The sequence below is a fragment of the Jaculus jaculus genome, chromosome 21, assembly GCF_020740685.1.
Source record: "Jaculus jaculus isolate mJacJac1 chromosome 21, mJacJac1.mat.Y.cur, whole genome shotgun sequence".
Taxonomy (NCBI): domain Eukaryota; kingdom Metazoa; phylum Chordata; class Mammalia; order Rodentia; family Dipodidae; genus Jaculus; species Jaculus jaculus.
Window position 1 is genome coordinate 6619809 of NC_059122.1, and position 18802 is coordinate 6638610.

An 18802-nucleotide genomic window follows, 5' to 3' on the forward strand; every position below is an offset into this window, starting at 1 on the left:
CCCCCCCCCCCCCCCGCTGAACACCATCAGTGGTTACAGGCACTTGCTTGCCAATACCTGACCGCCCAGGTTCGATTCCCCGGTACGCACATAAAGCCAGATGCACAGAGGAGAGCGTGTGTCCGCAGTGGCAAGAGGTCCTAACATGCCCATTCATGTTCATCCTCCCTCCCTCTCTCTCTCTCTCTGCTTGCCAATAAGAAACTTAAAAAAGTAATAAATTTTTTGTTTGTTTGTTTGTTTCAAGGTAGGGTATCACTGTAACCCACGCTGACCTACAATTCATTCTATAGTTCCAGGCTGGCCCCCGAACCCACAGAAATCCTCCTACCTGCCTCACAAAAGCTGGGGTTAAGGGAGTGTGCCACACCATGCCCAGCCATATAAAAAAAACAACAACTATATTTTTCAAAAATAAAATAAAAAGAAGTGGCTGGCCATTTGGGAGACAGAAATCCATGAACCTCCTGAAATCACCAAGTTTCTTTTATAAAGTAGCATGCATTTCCCAGAAAGGGAAGTCTATATATTTTTCTCACATTTACCATGCAAAAGTCAGAGAGAGTCATGACACCGTAACAGCCTCCCTTCCTTCCAAGGGCCAGGTCTCACCTGGCCAGTGACTGAGCAGTTGGTTCACCTTGTTGGGCCTTCAGCTTAATTCTGCTCATTTCTTCGGAGGACACAGGGCCAACAGGCCCAGCGCCAGGTCCTGGGAACCCGCTGAACAAATGTAGATACCTCCGTAGTCTGCAAGGGAGTCTACCAGGTGAGGGCGGTCAACAGCCAGAGGTGGAGTTCGGAAGGATGGAAATTTCTACATCCACTTCTGCCACCTCTTAGGCTAACTTGATCAGGCTATACACACCGAGAAAAACCTTGGCTTCTGTTTCAACTGTAAAGCAGGGACAAAAAGTAATAATAAAACCCAACCGGGGCCGAAGACATGGCTTGGCAGTTAAGGCGTTGGCCTGCAAAGCCAAAGGACCTCGGTTCGATTCCCCAGGACCCACGTAGGCCAGATGCACAAGGTGACACACGCGTCTGGAGGTTGTTTGCAGTGGCTGGAGGCCCTGGCGTGCCCATTTTCTCTCCCTCTGTCTCTCTCTGCCTCTTTCCCTCTCTCAAATAAATAAATAAAAGTAATTTTTAAAAAATAAGATAAAATCAATAAAACCCAACAAGGCAGCTGTTAAGGCCAAACTACAGACTTGTGTGAGGTTGCATCACATATAGACAGGTAAGCCTAAAGCATTCTCCAGCAGCTGAGACCCAACAGTGGCCTACCCACTCTGATTTTCTAGCCTCCAGAAGAAAAACAGAACTAGCTACTAAAGGAAGAAGAGAACCACTTCTCTCCATCCACAGAGCACCCGAAAGTCCTATGTGGGGAAAGACCAGGACAGCATTAGGCCCAGGGAATAAAGGACCCTTGTGGGGCTGGCAAGATGGCTTAGTGGTTAAGCACTCGCCTGTGAAGCCTAAGGACCCCGGTTCGAAGCTTGACTCCCCAGGACCCATGTAAGCCAAATGCACAAGGTGGCCCATGTATCTGGGAGTTCCTATACAGTGGCTGTAGGTCCTGGTGCGCCCATTCTCTCTCTGCCTCGTTCTCTCTCTGTCTGTGGCTCTCAAATACATAAATAAAAACGAAAATTTAAAATAATTTAAAAATAAAAGACACAAGTGACAAGGTCCAAATCACCTTGTCAGAGAGAACCCAGAGGAAATCTACATGGAGCCCCAGAGGACTTTTTTTTGTTTTGTTTTTGTTTTGTTTATTGTTTCTCAAGGTAGGGTCTCACTCTAGCTCAGGCTGACCTGGAATTTTCTCTAGTCTCAGGGTGGCCTTGAACTCACTGTGACTAAAGGCGAGTGCGTCACCATGCCCAGCTCTTTTTAATTTATTTTTTATTTGAGACAGAGAGAGAAGAGAATGGGAGCACCAGGGCCTCCAGCCACTGCAAGCAAACTCCAGATGGCATGCTCCACCTTGTGCATCTAGCTGAGGTGAAACCTGGAGAATAGAACCTGGGCCCTTAGGCTTTGCAGGCAAGCGCCTTAACTGCTAAGCCATCTCTCCAGACCCCAGTGGGTTTTCTTCAAGACAAGGAGATCGCCCCTATGACCCCAACGAGCCTGTTTTCTCTCAGAAAAGCCCACTGTGGATACCAAATCTCCGGCTGCCCGTGGCCAACACCTGTGCTTTCCTGCTTGTAAATCACAAGCACCAGGAAACTCCACGGGGCCAGGTGTGTGAGGCGGGAAGTGGCCGGTGACTCAAACGAAAACCCCAGCGAACTAAGGTCGGCTTAAACCCTCTCCCTGGTGAGTCACGGGGCTCACGCCTTGCCAGACCCCTTGGCCTTCACCTGGGCAGGAGACGGACTTGTCAAGACCACAGTATCCAGCCAGGGCGTGGTGGCACTTTGCCTTTAATCCCAGCACTCAAGAGGGAGGAGGATCATCGCTTTGAGGCCACCCTGAGACTACATAGTGAATTCGAGGTCAGCCTGGGCTAGAGTGAGACCCTACTTCAAAATAAATAAATAAATATATATATTATATATATAAATCGCAGGATCCTGTTCATGCAAGAGCCAGGACCTGGGCCTTCTGTATGAACTCCTTCCCAGTCCACAGGACCCAGAGGATCTCTCCTCCTCCCTGCCTGGCAGATCCACACCTTCAGAAATCTTTCGACTCTCCTTGGTAGGGGGCTCAGTGAACTTGGCAGAGTTTAGGGAACTTTCTTACACTCTCCCTGATGGCTACAAAAAGGACTTACAACAGGTAGTTGGCTCACATTAAAACTTGCGAAAGATCACCCGTTAGCGAGCTGGAGAGATGGCTCAGTGGTTAGGGCGCTTGCCTGCAAAGCCAAAGGACACAGGATCGATTCCCCAGGACCCACATTAAGGCGGGTGGAGATCCTTTCGCGCCCTGCCTCTCCCGCTCTCTCAAATAAATTATGTAGGAGAAAGAAAAGTTTACCCATATGATTGAAAGAACCTTCCGGTATTCCACCAACCGTTCCTGCCTGGGTTACTCCCTCACCTCAATTCACCTGTGCTCTTCCCTTATCTTTCATTCCAAGGGCTGTGTGCCTACTATGTCCAAGTACTTAGGAGACCTACAGAGATGGATAGCTCACGTCCTCTGCCAAGGAAAAATTAATTAAGTTGTGGCCATAAAAAAGAAATCTGCAGAGAAACAAGCAGGGATCTATCTTTTTTGTTTGTTTGTTTTTGTTTTTCAAGGTAGGGTCTCAGTCTAGCCCAGGCTGACCTGGAATCCACTCTGTAGTCTCTGGGTGGCCTTGAACTCTCGGCGATCCTCCTACCTCTGCCTCCCGAGCGCTGGGATTAAAGGCGTGCGCCCGGCTCAGCCAGGCACATTAGAAGCACGGGCTGCTCTGGAGTTAGTCATGAGCTGTGCTCACATTTGAACTTGACCTTCGTGATGCCTCTCAGTTTTCATGTACAAAGCAGAGGCAGCAAGGAAACTTCTTCACACAGAGCCCAGCGAATGGAAAGCCGCTGTCATGAGAGGCTTTGTACAGGCCAGGTGCGCCTTTAATCCCCAGCACTCACCCGGGAGGCAGAGGCAGGAGGATCGCCATGAGTTCGAGGCCACCCTGAGACTACAGAGTGAATTCCAGGTCAGCATGGGCTAGAGCAGGTCAAGACCTTACCTCAAAAAAACAAAAGAAAGAGAGGGAAGGAAAGAAGGAAGGGAGGGTTCTTCAAGAAGGAAAACCTGGGCTAGAGAGATGGCTTCACGGTTAAGCGCGTGCCTGGGAAGTCTAAGGACCCCGGTTCAAGGCTCGATTCCCCAGGACCCACGTCAGCCAGATGCACAAGGGGGCGCACACGTCTGGAGTTCGTTTGCAGTGGCTGGAGGCCCTGGTGCACCCATTCTCTGTCTCTCTCTATCCTTCTCTGTCTCTTTCTCTCTCTGTTGCTCTCAAATAAATGAATAAAATATTAAAAAAAAAAGAAGGAGGAAAACTTAGCCAGGTGTGGTGGCGCACGCCTTTAATCCCAGCACTCGGGAGGCAGAGGTAGGAGGATGGCCGTGAGTTCGAGGCCACCCTGAGACTCCGTAGTGAATTCCAGGTCAGCCTGAGCTAGAGTGAGACCCTACCTCGAAAAACCAAAACAAGAAGAAGGAGAACTTAATTAAACAGACTGAGTTTGAGGGACCAGAGAGAATTCTAGGCAAAAGGAAGGGAGACTAGTTAGTAGGAACATGTTGCTGTGACACTTCTAACAAGAAGCAGGATTGCAGCCCTCGGAATGGAGAGACCAGATCAAGATTTGAGGACAAAGAAAAGCGAGGTTTCCTTAATTTTCCTTAGTTATTTCTCTTCTTTTTTTTTTTTTTCAACACACTGGACTCGAAACCTAGGGTCTTTGCACATGCTACACAGGTGCTTTACCACTGAACTCCATCCCCAGAGTTTATTTTCCAGTTGCTCTCTGCTGTCCCTGGTCCAGCTCAAGGCCCAGCACTGACTCGTTTAAAACCTCCTCCATCTCATCACATTCATCCTCCCCCCTCCCTTGTGACCTAACTCAGAGGCCACGGGACGCACGACACGAGATGGGCGATGGAGTCCGAGCTAAGAAAAAAAAATAAGAGTGCATGGTTCCCCAAACCCCATGAGTCATGGTCCCCATCTCCTTGGGGCATCTTCTGAGCGTCACCCTGACCTCGGCAATCTGCACGGCCCCGCCAATCCTTAGCAAGTCAAGGGCAGCAAACCCGGTAAAAGTTACCAGTAGCGCAGACCAGACCACAAGTGGTCAGGAGAGTCTCACAGTACTGGCTAGAGCACCAAAGTTGGCTAAAAGTCATTAGCTTCTCTAAAAGTTTTCCTGTGTGTTTTTTTTTTTTTTTTAAGGTTTACTTTTTGGTGCTTTAGTTTTTATTTATTTAGTAGCAACAGAGAGAGAAAGACAGAGAGAGAGAGAGAAAATGGGCGCGCCAGGGCCTTTAGCCACTGCAAACGAACTCCAGACGGGCGCGCCACCATGTGCATCAGGCTTGCGTGGGACCTGGAGAATCGAACCTGGGTCTTTAGGCTCTGCAGGCCAGTGCCTTAACCACTAAATCATCTCTCCAGCCCTTTTTTTTTTTTTTAATTTAAAGACAGCATAGACGTTTTCTATCAGAGACTGGAGGGTGGCAATGCAGTTAAAAGCACTTGCTTGGATTTTGAGTCTCAACACCACACACAGAAAGGAGACAGTACATGCCCATCCTGCTACAAAACCATTTCCAAAGTAGCCAGGTTAGCAATAGAGGTGTTTTGTTTTTGTTTTTGTTTTTTTGTTTGGGGGGGGGGGGTTCTGCTTTGAGGCACAAAGGTTAGATTCACTGACTGTTTCCATGTGACCGCTGTACCACTAGAGACCCTTCCAAGGCCCGGCTCAGGAAAGCCTGATCAACAGCAGCAGTGGCCGATTTCCCCAGAAGTAACCCATCACAAGCAGACTAGTCACCTCTCCCTTTTATAACAAAAACTTCACCAGACTCCTTCTGAACCCCGGAGGGGGGGGGGCACAAGACGGGCCAAACTCCCCAGCATTACACTCCGGTTATTTCTCGGTCACGACGGAATTCCCCATCACAATGAACGCGCTCAGACCAGCGAGCCTCCGGGTGAGTTTCTGATCGCAGGAGACATCTTTCTTCACGGCAACATCCGTGGCCAGTTTCAACCTCTGCGTGGAATGACGCAGGTTGCCTGGCCAAGAAAAGTGTCCCATCTACTCCCATGCCTAGACCAGCACGCCGACCATTTCTACCCACCTGATGTAATGAGCAAGACAAAGCTGTATCAAGGTACCACCTACTCTGCACGCGCACGTGTACACACACACACAGGTACGTTTGTGTGCCACAAACGTCTGCACACACTCAACCAGCCGCAAGACCACCAGGAAGCAAGAATTAGAAAAAAGTGATAGACATCCAAACATCTCCTTTGCCATCTTGCCCAACGCCCCCCCCACCCAACAGATCTTAATGTGTTTCATCAGATCAGAGAGTTGGGTCAACCCAACTCAGGTACGAAGTTCCCCTTTAAAAAAAATTTTTTTTTTTTCTCAGAAGAGAACTGCCAAGGGAGATGAACATATGACAGACACCAACTTTGTAAATCATTTCTTTGTGGCCCTCAAAGTAGTTCACCCAGGTAAGACAATGATCAACAGGGCGGATGGCATCACAGCCTGGCAAAATTACAAACTTTCGAAGGCGTTGGCCGCGGGCCCCGCACCTGATAATCTCAGCAGCTCCAGAGGTTGAAACAGAAGGATTGCCACAAGGCTAGCCTGGGCTACATGGTGAGTTTTAGTTCTAGGATGACTTGAGCTATGAAAGCCTTGTCTCAAAACAAAACCAAAATAAAAAGAGGAAAGAAAGAAAAAAAACAAGGGCAAGCACGTGGGCACGCACACACGCCATTAACTTGAAACACAACTCCGTGCAAAGCAGAGTTTAAAAGTCCGTTCTACCAAACTCAAACCCAACATCCGCTGCCTGGTCCCCACCAAGGCTCAGGCCCCTCCGAGCTAACACCGACCTAACTCCGAACCAACACCACTGGATTCTCCAGATGGGTATCCAGACTCTTCTGCATAATTGCGACCCCGATGAGGTACCATTCCACCAAGGGGAAACAGCCGGGAAAGAAAGTATGGGAGGAGCAAGCAAGTGACCAGGGAGGGAAGCGGAAGAATGGGAAGAAAAGCAAAGAGAAAATTAAAAAAAAAAAAAAAAAAGAAAAAAGAAAAGAAAACCACTGCCAATTGGCCGCGTGTTTGTTCTGGGTTCTAAAGAAGTTGGAGCTACCCGACCCTGCAATTACTGCCGGGATTAAAAATTTGTTACTCACGTAATCATGAAAGGCTTTTGCTTCACTTGAATGTTCACAAGTGTCTCTCCTTTCGGGAGCCGCACAGTAAAGGTCCCAAAATACGCTGCAAATCAAAATAAAAAAATAAAAAAAGGTAAGATCAGGTTACTAATTACTACATGTGAACACAGCCACAAGGCACCAAGAACTCCAGGTCTCCCAAAAAGGCTCCAATCCCACCTTACTAGTATTCTCTGGGCAATCTCACTGCACAAAGAAGGCAGAACCAACCTCCTTTCCTGGCAAACCAGACACCTGTAATTTAATAGTTCTCAACTACCACGTAGCTCCCCCTCCGTGGTGGGTGCCGCACACTGACGACACGCCTATGGCTCCCCAACACTAAGTGGGGGGTGGGGAGTTGGGGGGGGGAGCTCCTCTCCCTACTTTACACATTAAAACCCGGACAAGCCGGCACAACCCACCCATGGGACCCCAGGCAGCAACTTGAATGAGGTCGCGCCTATCTCAGACGTGTGTCCCCTCTTGCCACCCCAAACAGAAGTAGCTGCCGCACAGGATGTCAGGGGCTGGAGGGATGGCTTAGCAGTGAAGGCGTTTTTGCCTGCAAAGCCAAAGGACCCAGGTTCGATTCCCCCAGGACCCACGTTAGCCGGACGCACGAGGCGGCGCACCCTCTGGAGTGCGTTTGCAATGGCCGGAGGCCCTGGCGCGCCCATTCTGTCTGTCTCTTTCTCTGTCAAACAAATAAACAAACAAATATAAATAAATAAATAATTTTTTAAGAAAGGTTTTCAAAGGGAACAGCTATGATTCATAGGCACAGCCATCTGGGTGACTGGCATTAAAGGGAACCTTACAGGTTCTTTCTTTGATATCTTATTTTTTTTTTATTTATTTGAGAGAGAGAGAGAGAAAGAAATAGGCAGAGAGGGAGAGAGAGAGAATGAGTGCGCCAGGGACTCCAGCCACTGCAAACAAACTCCAGACAGACAGACAGACAGACAGACAGATGTGCCATCTTGGCTCACATGGGTCTTGGGGACTCAAACCCCGAGGTCCTTTGGCTTCGCAGGCAAGTGCCTTAACCACTAAGCCATCTCTCCAGCACCCCCTCCCGGCTCCTTACAGGTTCTTAATCCCCCAGCATGCATCGCCACCCGCCAAAGACGATCCCACAGTGAGCCAAAGGGGTATGAGTAAACCAAACATCCTGGCCCTTCTCGTGGTGGCAGGCAGCCCTCTTCAGACAGCAGCCATCCGGGGGGGGAGAGTGGCGAGGGGAAAGGGGGCATAGGGAATGGCACTCAGGCCTCCCCGGGATGCCATCCGTTCACCCCAACCCTCTGCATTCACGAGAACGCATCCCTGAGTCCCAGGCTAAACTTAAAAGAGTTTGCGGACAAGGAAGAGTCACTGGTATATTGTGAGGAGCTCCAGGTGAGAAACCGAGGCCCGGCCAGCCACAGCTGGAAGGGCACAGTGGGCACCAGAACTGGGGGTCTGACTGGTAGTCTAGTGTCACTGGCCCATCGGGGCTTGCTTCGGGCATCAGGCAAGTCACAGCCCCCCCTCCAGGTGTGTGAAGAACACAGCGAGCTCCCTCCCCCCAAAATCGGATCCACTCCACTGCCTCCACAGGCTTGCTGGTGATCATTTGCTCAGTAGCAAGTCACCGGGGATCACTCAGACACGCCAAGACCTGAACCCAGCACCACCAACCCTATATTCCTGGTAGGGATATGGAGAAGCCACAAGGGATGCCGGGTGTAAAAGGAAAAACACAGCGCTTATACAACTGAAGAGGGCTGAGAAACGTTCATTCATTCCTTCATTCCTTCCTGCCTTCCAGGGCTAGACCCAGAAGCATTCCGCTTCCGCACAGGAAAAGGGTTGCATTCAAGACTCCAAATTCCCGCGCCCCTGCCGTGAGTGACTTTCACTCACAAGAAGCCCAAGTTTCTACAAGACCCGGGCTGATCAGACCTGCCAACTCCATCCGAGCTCACCTCCAGTAACAGCCGCTGCCAAACAACCCACCCACCCACCACACACGAGACGCCTCCGACCAGGCAGTCCCGCAGGTTGGCAGAAGTAATTAAAAACTCATTTTCTCTGCACAAGTTAGGACAGACACTCCATCCTCCCACTGTTCAAGGAGACTTGAAACGGCAACCTGAGCGGGGCAGTCAGGTTAAGTGCTAAGGAAGACCCCGACAATACATGACGTGCCCCCCCCACCACCACCCCTGAAATTCCACCAAAATATCAAAAAGCTCACCCTTGCTTATTTTCCTTTTCAACGTGGTCCCAACCAAGCCAGCAGGAGGTCACAAACACTCATGACAACTTTCTTAGGCTTCAACCCTCAGCTTTCCTACACCAGTCGGCCCATTCCCCCCCCTGCTTCCCCCCCCCCCCCCCACACACCCAGGCTGCTTTAGACCTGGAGAGAGGGTCTCAGATATGTAGAGAGACAGACAGACAGACAAGAGAGACAGAGGGGCCCTGATAAGGGCCAGGCACGCTGCCAGGCTGTTTCTGGCCAGTTAAGGTTTTTTTTTAGTAAAATAAAGCGTTGTGGTTTCAGGGGTGCTGGGGGGGGTGGGAAGGGGGAGGAAGGTAGAAGAAAGAAAGGTTGGGTCAGTCTGAGTCACAGTGTCTCCACAGGAAGTACAGCTCCTAGTTTCTTCTCAAGGTGCCTGGAAAAGGCCCAGGAGATGTTGTCTCTTAAGGTTTGGGGCTTACAGAAGGAAATAGAAGGGATAGACCAGTTGCAGAACGGACTTGGGGTCCCCTCCACTCTACCCTGCCCCCCCCACCACCACACACACACTCCCCTAATTAAAGCAGCATGCAGCATTGACCAAAAAAAAAACAAAACAAAACAAAACAAAAAACCCTCGCTTAGTTCCTCCCTGGTACACACAGTTAAGATTCAGTTAGCTTCCCACAGCCAGAGAGAAACATCAGGGGGGGGAAACTTCAGGCAGCAATTCTCCTCGCTAGTCTGGGACCAAGGACCCAGAGGTGCCCTCCCTGCACTGGGCAAACCAGAGGCTAAAGGGCCTAGAGCCTACTCCAGGCTCCTTGTCTTTGTTCCCCTGGACCCAGGCCTCAGGACAAAACACACACACACACACACACACACACACACACACACACAACTATCACCCAAACTTACCACCACCATGAGTGCAGAAACCCTGGCGGTTCTCCCAGCGTGATGTTTTTTTCCCATCGAATCTGGAAAAGAGAGAGCAAGAGGCAAGCTTGAGAGGGGGGGCTGCAAGGAAGGGGGCTTCCAGGAGACGCAAAAAAAAAAAAAAAAAAAAAAAGGCAGTGAAGAGCAACTAACAATAATAAATGCCAAAAGGTGATAAAAATTCAAAATGGTGGCCACAGTGGTTGCGCCTGAAAACAAAGGCTCTAAGAACAGTGAGGAGGAGGAGGAAAGGGGGGGGTTGTCAAGAAATTGGATGCTGGGGTGGGGGGGAAAAAAAAAAGAGTTCCACTCACCTCTGATAAGAAGGTCTGTGCGGATTTCTGTGCTCCTACGTGCAGTAAATATTCGTAGACATATAAAGCTAACCTGGAAAGTGGGCAGAGACAGAGAGGGGGGAAAAAAAAAAAGAGGGAAGGGTCAGATGATCACACTGGGCTTGGACCAGACTTGCTCTGAGCCCTGACTGAGCTATCCCCATAATGACCATGATCAGAGGTGAGCTTATCCCCCCCCCAAACCCCTTCACACACAAACACACACACACACAGCATGCGTCCTAGTGAGAACAGTTAAGGAGTGAGTACCAGGGACCAAGTTGCCCCAAGCCCCAGAGGTTGGAAACGAAAAAAAAAAAAAAAAGAGGACCCCCCCTAAACTTGAACTTCCAAGTGGCATGGAAGGCAAACAAACCTACCTAAGGTTTTTGCAAACTCCCAATGCAGGAGGAACTCAGAGCCATCACACACATACACACAAACACACACACACACCCTCCTTTCCCTGTAACCTGGGCTTGCCAACCTCGGTCCAGCTTTGGGGAGGTTGATGGGTTGGGGGGGGGGATCCATGCAGACTCAAGTCTTCTTGAGTCCGGGGCACTTGGCGCGCGCGCTGGAGAGAGGGCAGCTAGAAAAGCGCCGCCCCTCCACCAAGCTCCTGTCTCCCCCCCCCCAAAAAAAAAAGCCTGGGGGCCCAAGCCTGGGGTGAGAAGCCAAGCCGGCGCTACCATCCCAATCGCATCCCGGCTCCCCAGAGCGCACGGTGGAGAGGGGAGACCCCCCCAAAAAAAGAACTCCCCCAACGCCTCTCCGCGCGCGCGCTTCACCCTCCGGGCCTCGGAGGCAAGGGGAAGGAAAAAAAAAAAAAAAAGAGCTCCCGGCCCCGAACAAAGCCCCCCGGCCCACAGTCCTCACGCCGCGGGCGGACAAAAGGAAGCTTGGGGGCCATGCACAAGCCACACGAGGTCCCCCTTTTCCATCCATCCATCCATTCACACCCCCCCTTTTTTTTTTTTTTTTGCTTGCAACCCCCGGGGTGTGCAAAGTGCGCGCCCGGCTGGGGCGAGCGCACCAAAGCGGCACGGTGGGCAAGGAGGGACCTCGCCCACCCCAATTCCCTTCGCCTCGCAGCCCCCCGGGGTGGGGATGGAAGGTGGTGGTGGGGGGGAGAAGGAGGTCGTCTCCGAAGCCACCAAGTGTCACCCGTGTCCCTCGCCGGGTGGTTACCCTCCTTGCCTCCCTACTTCCTCCCCCCCCCCCACAAACACACACACCCAATACACCCACCTACCCAACCCCAACCTCGGCCGGCTCCCAACAATGGGTTCTCTCTCCCACGCCGCCGCAGGCTAAGGGACCTGGGGGTAGGGGGGGTAACTGGTAGAAGGAAGAGGACTAGGCGCGCGCGCGCGTGGACGGAGGGGGGGGACCCCCGATGGGGACCCCCGATCACTCATCCACCTGCCTCCACACACAAACACACACACACACACCACCACCACCATCAACCCACCACCACCACCACCACCGGCCGCCCGTCCACGCTTACTTTTCCCGTGCCTGCCCGTCCGAGGGCACCGCCGAGCCTTTGCCTTTTGCAAACATTGTTCGCGGAGAAGAGGAGGATGCTGCAAACGCTGCTGCAAATGCTGCTACTGCTGCTGCTGCTGCTGCTGCAACTGCTGCTGCAATTGCAGCTTTTACCAGTCCGGTCTCCCCGAGCTGCCCTGCTCCCGCCGATCCCCCCCCTCCTCCTCCTCTTCCTCCTCCTCCTCCTCCTCCTCTCCCGGAGCTCGCCCGTTGGCTTGCTTGCACGCTCGCTCGCTTCTCTTCCTTTTCCCTCCCTTGTTTTTTTTTTCTTTATTTCTTTTTATTTTTTTTTATTTTTTGCTTTTTCTTCTTCTTCTTCTTCTTCTTCTTTTTTTTATTTTTTGCAACCCTTCCCCGGAGCTGGCTCCGCGCTTCTTCTCCAGCTGTCAAAGCCTGGTCAGCCCCGGCCGCGGCCCCATCGCCCCTGCAACTCCTCCTTCCCCGCGCCGGCTCGGCCTGCGCTGCTGCTGCTGCACCGCTCGCTCGCTCTTTCTTGCTTGCTCGCTCGCTCTCTCTCTCTCTCTCTCTCTAATCTCGTTCAGCCGGCTCCCTGCGCTCTCGGCCGCCCGGCTCCGCCTGCGTCTCCCGACACCGTCGCCGCCGCCGCCGCCGCCGCCGCCGCTGCTGCTGGTCTACTTGGAGCTCAACCGAACGTGGCTGCCCCCGGCAGGAGCGCGGAGGCTGGCCACGCCCCTCGACGGACAGCCGCCTCGACCAATCGGCGCGCGCGCGCGCGGGGAGGACGAGGGAGGGGGGGAGAGAAAGGGGGCGGGTCTAGAGAGAGAGGGAGAGAAGAGAGCGAGCCCGGGCCTGGGAGGCTGGGGGGGCCGACGGGGGGGTTGAGGAGGGACGGCTGTCAGCGCGGCCGCGGCCGCGGGCAGTCCCCGCTGCGCCTCGGCTCGCCTCTGCTCGGGCGCCGGCCGGAGCTTGCAACGGCCGGGCGGGGGTTGTGGGGGGGGAGAGCCCCGGTGCTAAGGGGTGGGGCGGCGGGGTTGGGATCCCCCCGGAGAGCTGGGGTGGACGTGGGGGAGATCGGGACCGGGTGGTAAAGGGTGGAGGGAGGGAGGACTGCGGGTACATTCCCCCCCTCCCGAGGCGCCTGTCTCTTAACCCCCCCAACACACACACACACACATATACACCACCACCACCTACACCCCAATCCCGTGCATCCCTCAACCCTTATCGGCCTGGCCGCTGCCCGAGCCCGCCCAGCTCTTATCTCGCTCCCCCAACCCCGACCCCTCCCCAGACTCCGCGCCCCGCCCCCCACTTCTGACTCCAAACTATCACCCCCCACACAAACCACCACCACCACCAAACCAGCCTGGCTTCCCTTGCACCGGCTCGGGCTGAGCTGGGGTGACTGTGACACCCCCATACACATACACATACACATACACACACACACACACACACACACACACACACACATATATATACACCCGGGGTACAGGGGGTACCAAAGCGCACGGAGGCTCCTCTCCATCATTTTCAGATACTTAGCAAAAAAAAAGAAAGAAAAATAAAAGAACCCCCAAAGTGGCAGGCGCGTGATGAATGGCCCTTCGCTTATTTTTTTTTAGGGGGGGTGGAAGCTGGAGACTTGGGCTCAAAGAAGGGAAGAGTGATTGCTCCCACTTTTTTTTTTTTTTTTTTTTTGCACTCCCTCCTCTCCTCCCCAAGGTTTGCCAGCCGGGCCAAGTTTTAAGTCCTTCGCCTGCTCCTGGTGGGGGGGGGGGGAGAACGCTGGAAGGGGAGCAGGCGAGAAAGGGGGTTCGGTGGTGGGGCTATGGGACGTCACCTGGACGTCCCCGCCACTCTGGAATGCGCGCGCGCCGCAGAAATCCGCAAACTTCAAATAAATGGAGCTAAATCGGGGGAGTTGGGGAGGTGGAGGTTGGGGGTGTGTGTGTGTGTGTGTGTGTGTGTGTGTGTATGGAGGGGGAGACACGGAGGAGAGGCTGGCCTGGGGGGGAGGGGAAGCTTCCATTGTCAGTGACCCAGGTGTACAATGGGAAATGAGGAGGGAGGGGGGGGTTGGTTTGCTGACAAGAGTGACCCAGCTAATTTGCTGGTGACTCTGCCCACGCCGAGAACCCCCTAAAAAATACGATGCTGTTTTACCTCTCCTCACGGGAGACTTTAAAAAAAAAAAACAAAAACTGGAAAAAGAAGGGAAGGGTTTCCCACCACCATCACCACCACCACCACCACCACCACCACCACGCACACACCAAATTTCCAGACTTGTTTTTAAGCGCGCGGTTCTCTTTAAATGTGATAAAACACAGTCGGCGCTGTCTCTTTAAAAGAGTCCAGCAGAAAAAGCTGTGTAAGCGCTGATTGGCTGTCTGTTTGGATACATCTTTAGGGGAGCCTTGAAACTGTTAGCCTGGGTTGATTTTTTTTTTTTTTTTAAACTGCGCTGTTCCAATAAACAAGTAACGCCCCTCCCCCTAACATGCCTCGCACCAAACAATTAAAGGAGAGGTCAGCGTCCTGGGGAAAACACGTTGCAAGTAGGAAAACTCACGGCTAGATTTCGACAAAATAAACAATAATTCCCTACCATTTAAAGTTTGCTTATTTTTGCTTTGTAGAAAAGGGAAAAGAAGTAGAGGGGGGGTGCTTGTAAAAAGAAATGCCCCTCAGCAAACGGATCTGCACTGGTTCAGGAAGGAGACTGGGTGCATTTTTTTGGGGGGGGGGACTCTGTTCTGCTCCGTGTAACAGCCTCCCCTAAATCAGAACCCCGCTAGGCCCTGTGGACACTTTGGGACTCACTCAGCTCTCTGCTGGAACCTAGAGCTGGCGGAGAATAAGGGACAGCAAAAGGCAAATACTTTTTAAGTCCCTGATTTTGAGGTTCTGTGCCAAGCCTCCCCTACCCTCCAGTTTAAAGGTTTGGTCAAAGGGAAGAAACCGTGGAGGGGAGAAGGGAGTTGAAATGCAATGACAGGGGAGAGGAAATAATTACAGCTATTTTTACCCCCCTAGGCAGGTTAATTTAATAGGTCTAACTTAAGATACCTTACAGCCCACACTAATTAAATTGGTCTGCTTATACCCTTCCTCTAGACTTCCTTTTTTATTTTTTATTTTTTTTTATTTTTTTATTTTTGATGGGCTAGGAATGGCTTGTCAACACACTGACTCACTCACAAGATGCCTGACTCATGGGTGTCTGCAGACCATGGACCAGTTGGGTCCTGGCCCACGGAAGAAAGGCGTTACCCTTCCGTGACCCGCTGCAGAAGCTCCCTCCTAGCCGGCCATGCTTCTTTTTAATTAATTTATTAATTAATTTATTTATTTATTTATGAGGCAGAGAGGAAGAGAATGGGCGCACCAGAACCTCGTGCCATTGCAAATAAAGTCCAGGCGCAAGTGCCACCTTGTGCAGCTGGATTACATGGGTCCTGGGGAATCGAACCTGGGTCCTTAGGCTTCTCAGGCAAACGCCTTAATCACAAAGCCATCTCTGCAGAAGAGAGAGCGAGCGAGAGAGAGAGAGAGAGAGAGAGCGAGGGAGGGAGGGAGGGAGGGAGAGAGAGAAAATAGGTGTGCCTGAGCCTTCAGCCTCTGCCCCCTTAATGTGCATGTGTGAGACTGGGCGCTTGTGTCACTGTGCATCTGGCTTATGTGGGACCTGGAGAATTGAACCTGGGTCTTTAGGCTTCGCAGGCAAGCGACTTAACCACTAAGCCATCTCTCAGGCCCTTTACCCTCTCTCTCCGAGAGTCTGATGGTTCCTCCCATGCTAAGAGTCTCCCCGCCACCTGCAAAAGGACTGGCTCTTCCTTCCCTTCCGAAGCATATGTGGAAAGAGGAAGGGTGTCTTCATTTTGGGATCCCTATGGTCTCTGCCCTTTGCAAGGATTTGACACATTGGGGTTTCATGGGCTCTTGATGAGACAAAAAGAGGGGAACACAGCGAGAAAGAACAGGCACAGCAAGAAAGTAGAGGGGGCCTTAGAGCCCTGCTGTTGTTGAGAAAGGAGCTAAGGGGGATGGGGAGGGGGTCCTGGAAGCTAAGGGATTCCTTCCACAGCCCCCAAGAAGGTGTAAGTATGCCAACAGTTACCCAAAATGTGCTCAAATCAGAAGTTAAACAACCTCGGGTGGCCCTCCAGGCTCAACTCCCCCCCCCCAACTCCCGCCAGCGGCCCCCCCCCCACTTAATCTTTGGGCTGACATCTTTGTCTGGAATGCCTCCCCACCCTGACTCTGGCTTCCCTCGGAGGCTAACACAGCCATCTCCCTGCGTCTCCTTGTCACCTTGAAGCTCACTGGCGTGAATCTCATTAACTCGCCACTTGGCCCACTTGTTTACCATCCAGCCCCCCACCCCCACACCCCAAACAGAACAGACAAGAGGACCTAAGCCTGAGACCTGCAGTTCTGCCCACAGCAAGGGCTGTACCCAGGTGAGCACACTGCCACTTCAGGACATGCCAGGAGCCACAGGCTAAGGAAATAAATAAATAAAAGCACCCCAGCCCCAAAGTAGCTTTGGGCCCAGTGTCAAGAGATAAGAAAACAACACCACCCACAATAAGGGCCCTGGACTCCCGCATTCTCTCCTATTGGCCCATCACCGTCCTGAGCACTGTGTAATAAGCCAGACAGAACTCCTTACTCCATGGAGGTTACACTATTGTAAAATCCTTGGGCCCAGGGTCCCTTTCTGTAACACACTCCTGTTAACAATTCCTGGGGTGGGGGGCGCCGGGAACCACATAGCATTAGCATGGTTCACGATGTAATTTCCGCAATGGGAACATGACCACTTGAGGGTCAAGAAACTGTTGTCCTTCAAGCGTCTGGAGTTCCAGTTGCAATGGCTGAGGTCCTGGCGCGCCAATTCTTTCTCTCTCTCTCTCTAAAATAATAAAAATATGCCGGGCATGGTGGCACATGACTTTAATCCCAGCACTGGGGAGGCAGAGGTAGGAGGATCGCCGAGAGTTCAAGGCCACCCTGAGACTACCCAGTGAATTCCAGGTCAGCCTGGGCTAGAGTGAGGCCCTACTTCGAAAAAGCAAAAAATGAAAAATAAATAAAATGAAATAATAAAAATAGGAGCTAGAGAGATGGCTTAGCAGTTAAGGTGTTGGCCTGCAAAGCCAAAGGATCCCAGTTCGATTCTCCAGGACCCACGTAAGCCAGATGCACAAGGGGGACGCATGTATCTGGAGTTCATTTGCCTTGGCGCATCCATTCTCTCTCAAATGAATTAAATATATTTTAAAATAATAATAATAATAATAACAAATTTTTAAAAAGAGAATGCAGGCAGGGGTGATGGCTTGGCAGTTAAGCACTTGCCTGCAAAGCCAAAGGGCCCCCGGTTCGATTCCCCAGGACCCACGTAAGCCAGATGCACAAGGTGATGCATACGTCTGGGGTTCATTTGCAGTGGCTGGAGGCCCTGGCACGTCCATCCTCCTTCTATATGCTTCTTTCTCCCTCAAATAAAACATGTTTTGTTTTGTTTTGTTTTGTTTTGTTTTGTTTTGTTTTGTTTTGTTTTGTTTTAATTGCCAGGCCAGGCGTGGTGGCGCACACCTTTAATCCCAGCACTGGGGAGGCAGAGGTAGGAGGATCTCCATGAGTTCAAGGCCACCTTGAAACTACATAGGGAATTCCAGGTTAACCTGGGTTAGAGTGGGACCCTACCTCAAAAATATAAAAATAAAAAAGACAGAGAATTCCATCATCAACAGAGGTGCAAGGAACACAGGGGCAGAATGGAGTGGCTGGCTAGGGGAAGGACAGGCAGGTGAGCTGGAAGCGTGAGGAAGCAGGAAGGACCTCCATGCTGGACTAGAAGGAATTCAGGCCTACAGGCTCAACCCAGGAGGCTGCGCATGCCAAGCACGCCGGGGTATCTTGTTTCATTTGCCGGGGTTCCCAGCTCTATTTTGGTGTTCCTCACAGCTGCTGGAAGCCAGGACTCCCCTCCTCCCAAGACTCCTGTCCCCTCCCCTCTGGGGCCCTTTGGATGGAAGCTTTGCAGTAACCCATCCCCCCAACCACCGCCTCCCCTAGCACATTCAGTCCCCCCCGAATTGCGTGGAGTCTCTTCTGATCAGAATCTTGGGTTACTCTGTGAGAAGACACAGCCAGACAGCTGGTGGTCAGCCTTGGTTTTAGCAGGAGTTCCATCTATGACATTGGGGGCTCAATGAGAATGCCAACTATAGCACCCAAAAAAAAAAAAAAAAACAAACCTGGCTACCAGGCTTCACTGCCTCACTGGCAAAAGACCTCCCTCTCTGGGCCTCAGTGTCCTATCTCCTCGGTGAGGGTGTGGCTGCCCAACCCAAAGGCAGAGAGAGCCCAGAGTGGTGGCACATACCTTTAATACCAGCTCGGGGGGGGGGGGGGGGGGGACACTGATGAAGGAGGATCGCCTTGAGTTCAAGGCCACCCTGGGTCTACATTGTGAATTCCAGGTCAGCCTGGGCCAGAGTTAGACCCTACCTCGAAAAAACAAAAATAAATAAATAAAATGTAGATGGTTTAGTGGTTAAGGCACTTGCCTGGGAAGCCTAAGGACCCAGGTTCAATTCCCCAGTATTCATGTAAACCAGATGCACAAGCTGTCACATACATCTGGAGTTTTTTTTTTTTTTAATTTTTTTATTAACAACTTCCATGATTATAAAAAATACCCCATGGTAATACCCTTCCTCCCCACCCCCGCTTACCCCTTTGAAATTCCACTCTCCATCATATCCCCTCCCCATCTCAATCAGTCTCTCTTTTACTTTTGATGTCTTGATCTTTTCCTCCTTATGATGGGTCTTATGCAGG

The 18802-nt window shown here is 51.8% G+C and overlaps 1 protein-coding gene across 3 annotated transcripts in view; it reads right to left on the bottom strand.

Moving 5' to 3' along the window:
- The window catches only part of Ssbp3 (single stranded DNA binding protein 3), a 203209-nt gene extending 191079 nt beyond the window's left edge, over window positions 1–12130 (bottom strand). For all 3 annotated transcript variants that reach the window (XM_045139245.1, XM_045139244.1, XM_045139243.1), the window contains exons 1-4: window positions 11940–12130; window positions 10406–10478; window positions 10071–10132; window positions 6905–6989 (exon numbers count right to left, since the gene is read on the bottom strand). In XM_045139245.1, the coding sequence (XP_044995180.1) occupies window positions 6905–6989; window positions 10071–10132; window positions 10406–10478; window positions 11940–11995 (276 nt within the window). In that variant the 5' untranslated portion in view covers window positions 11996–12130. The remainder of the gene's footprint in view (window positions 1–6904; window positions 6990–10070; window positions 10133–10405; window positions 10479–11939) is intronic.
- Window positions 12131–18802: the final 6672 nt, after the last annotated feature.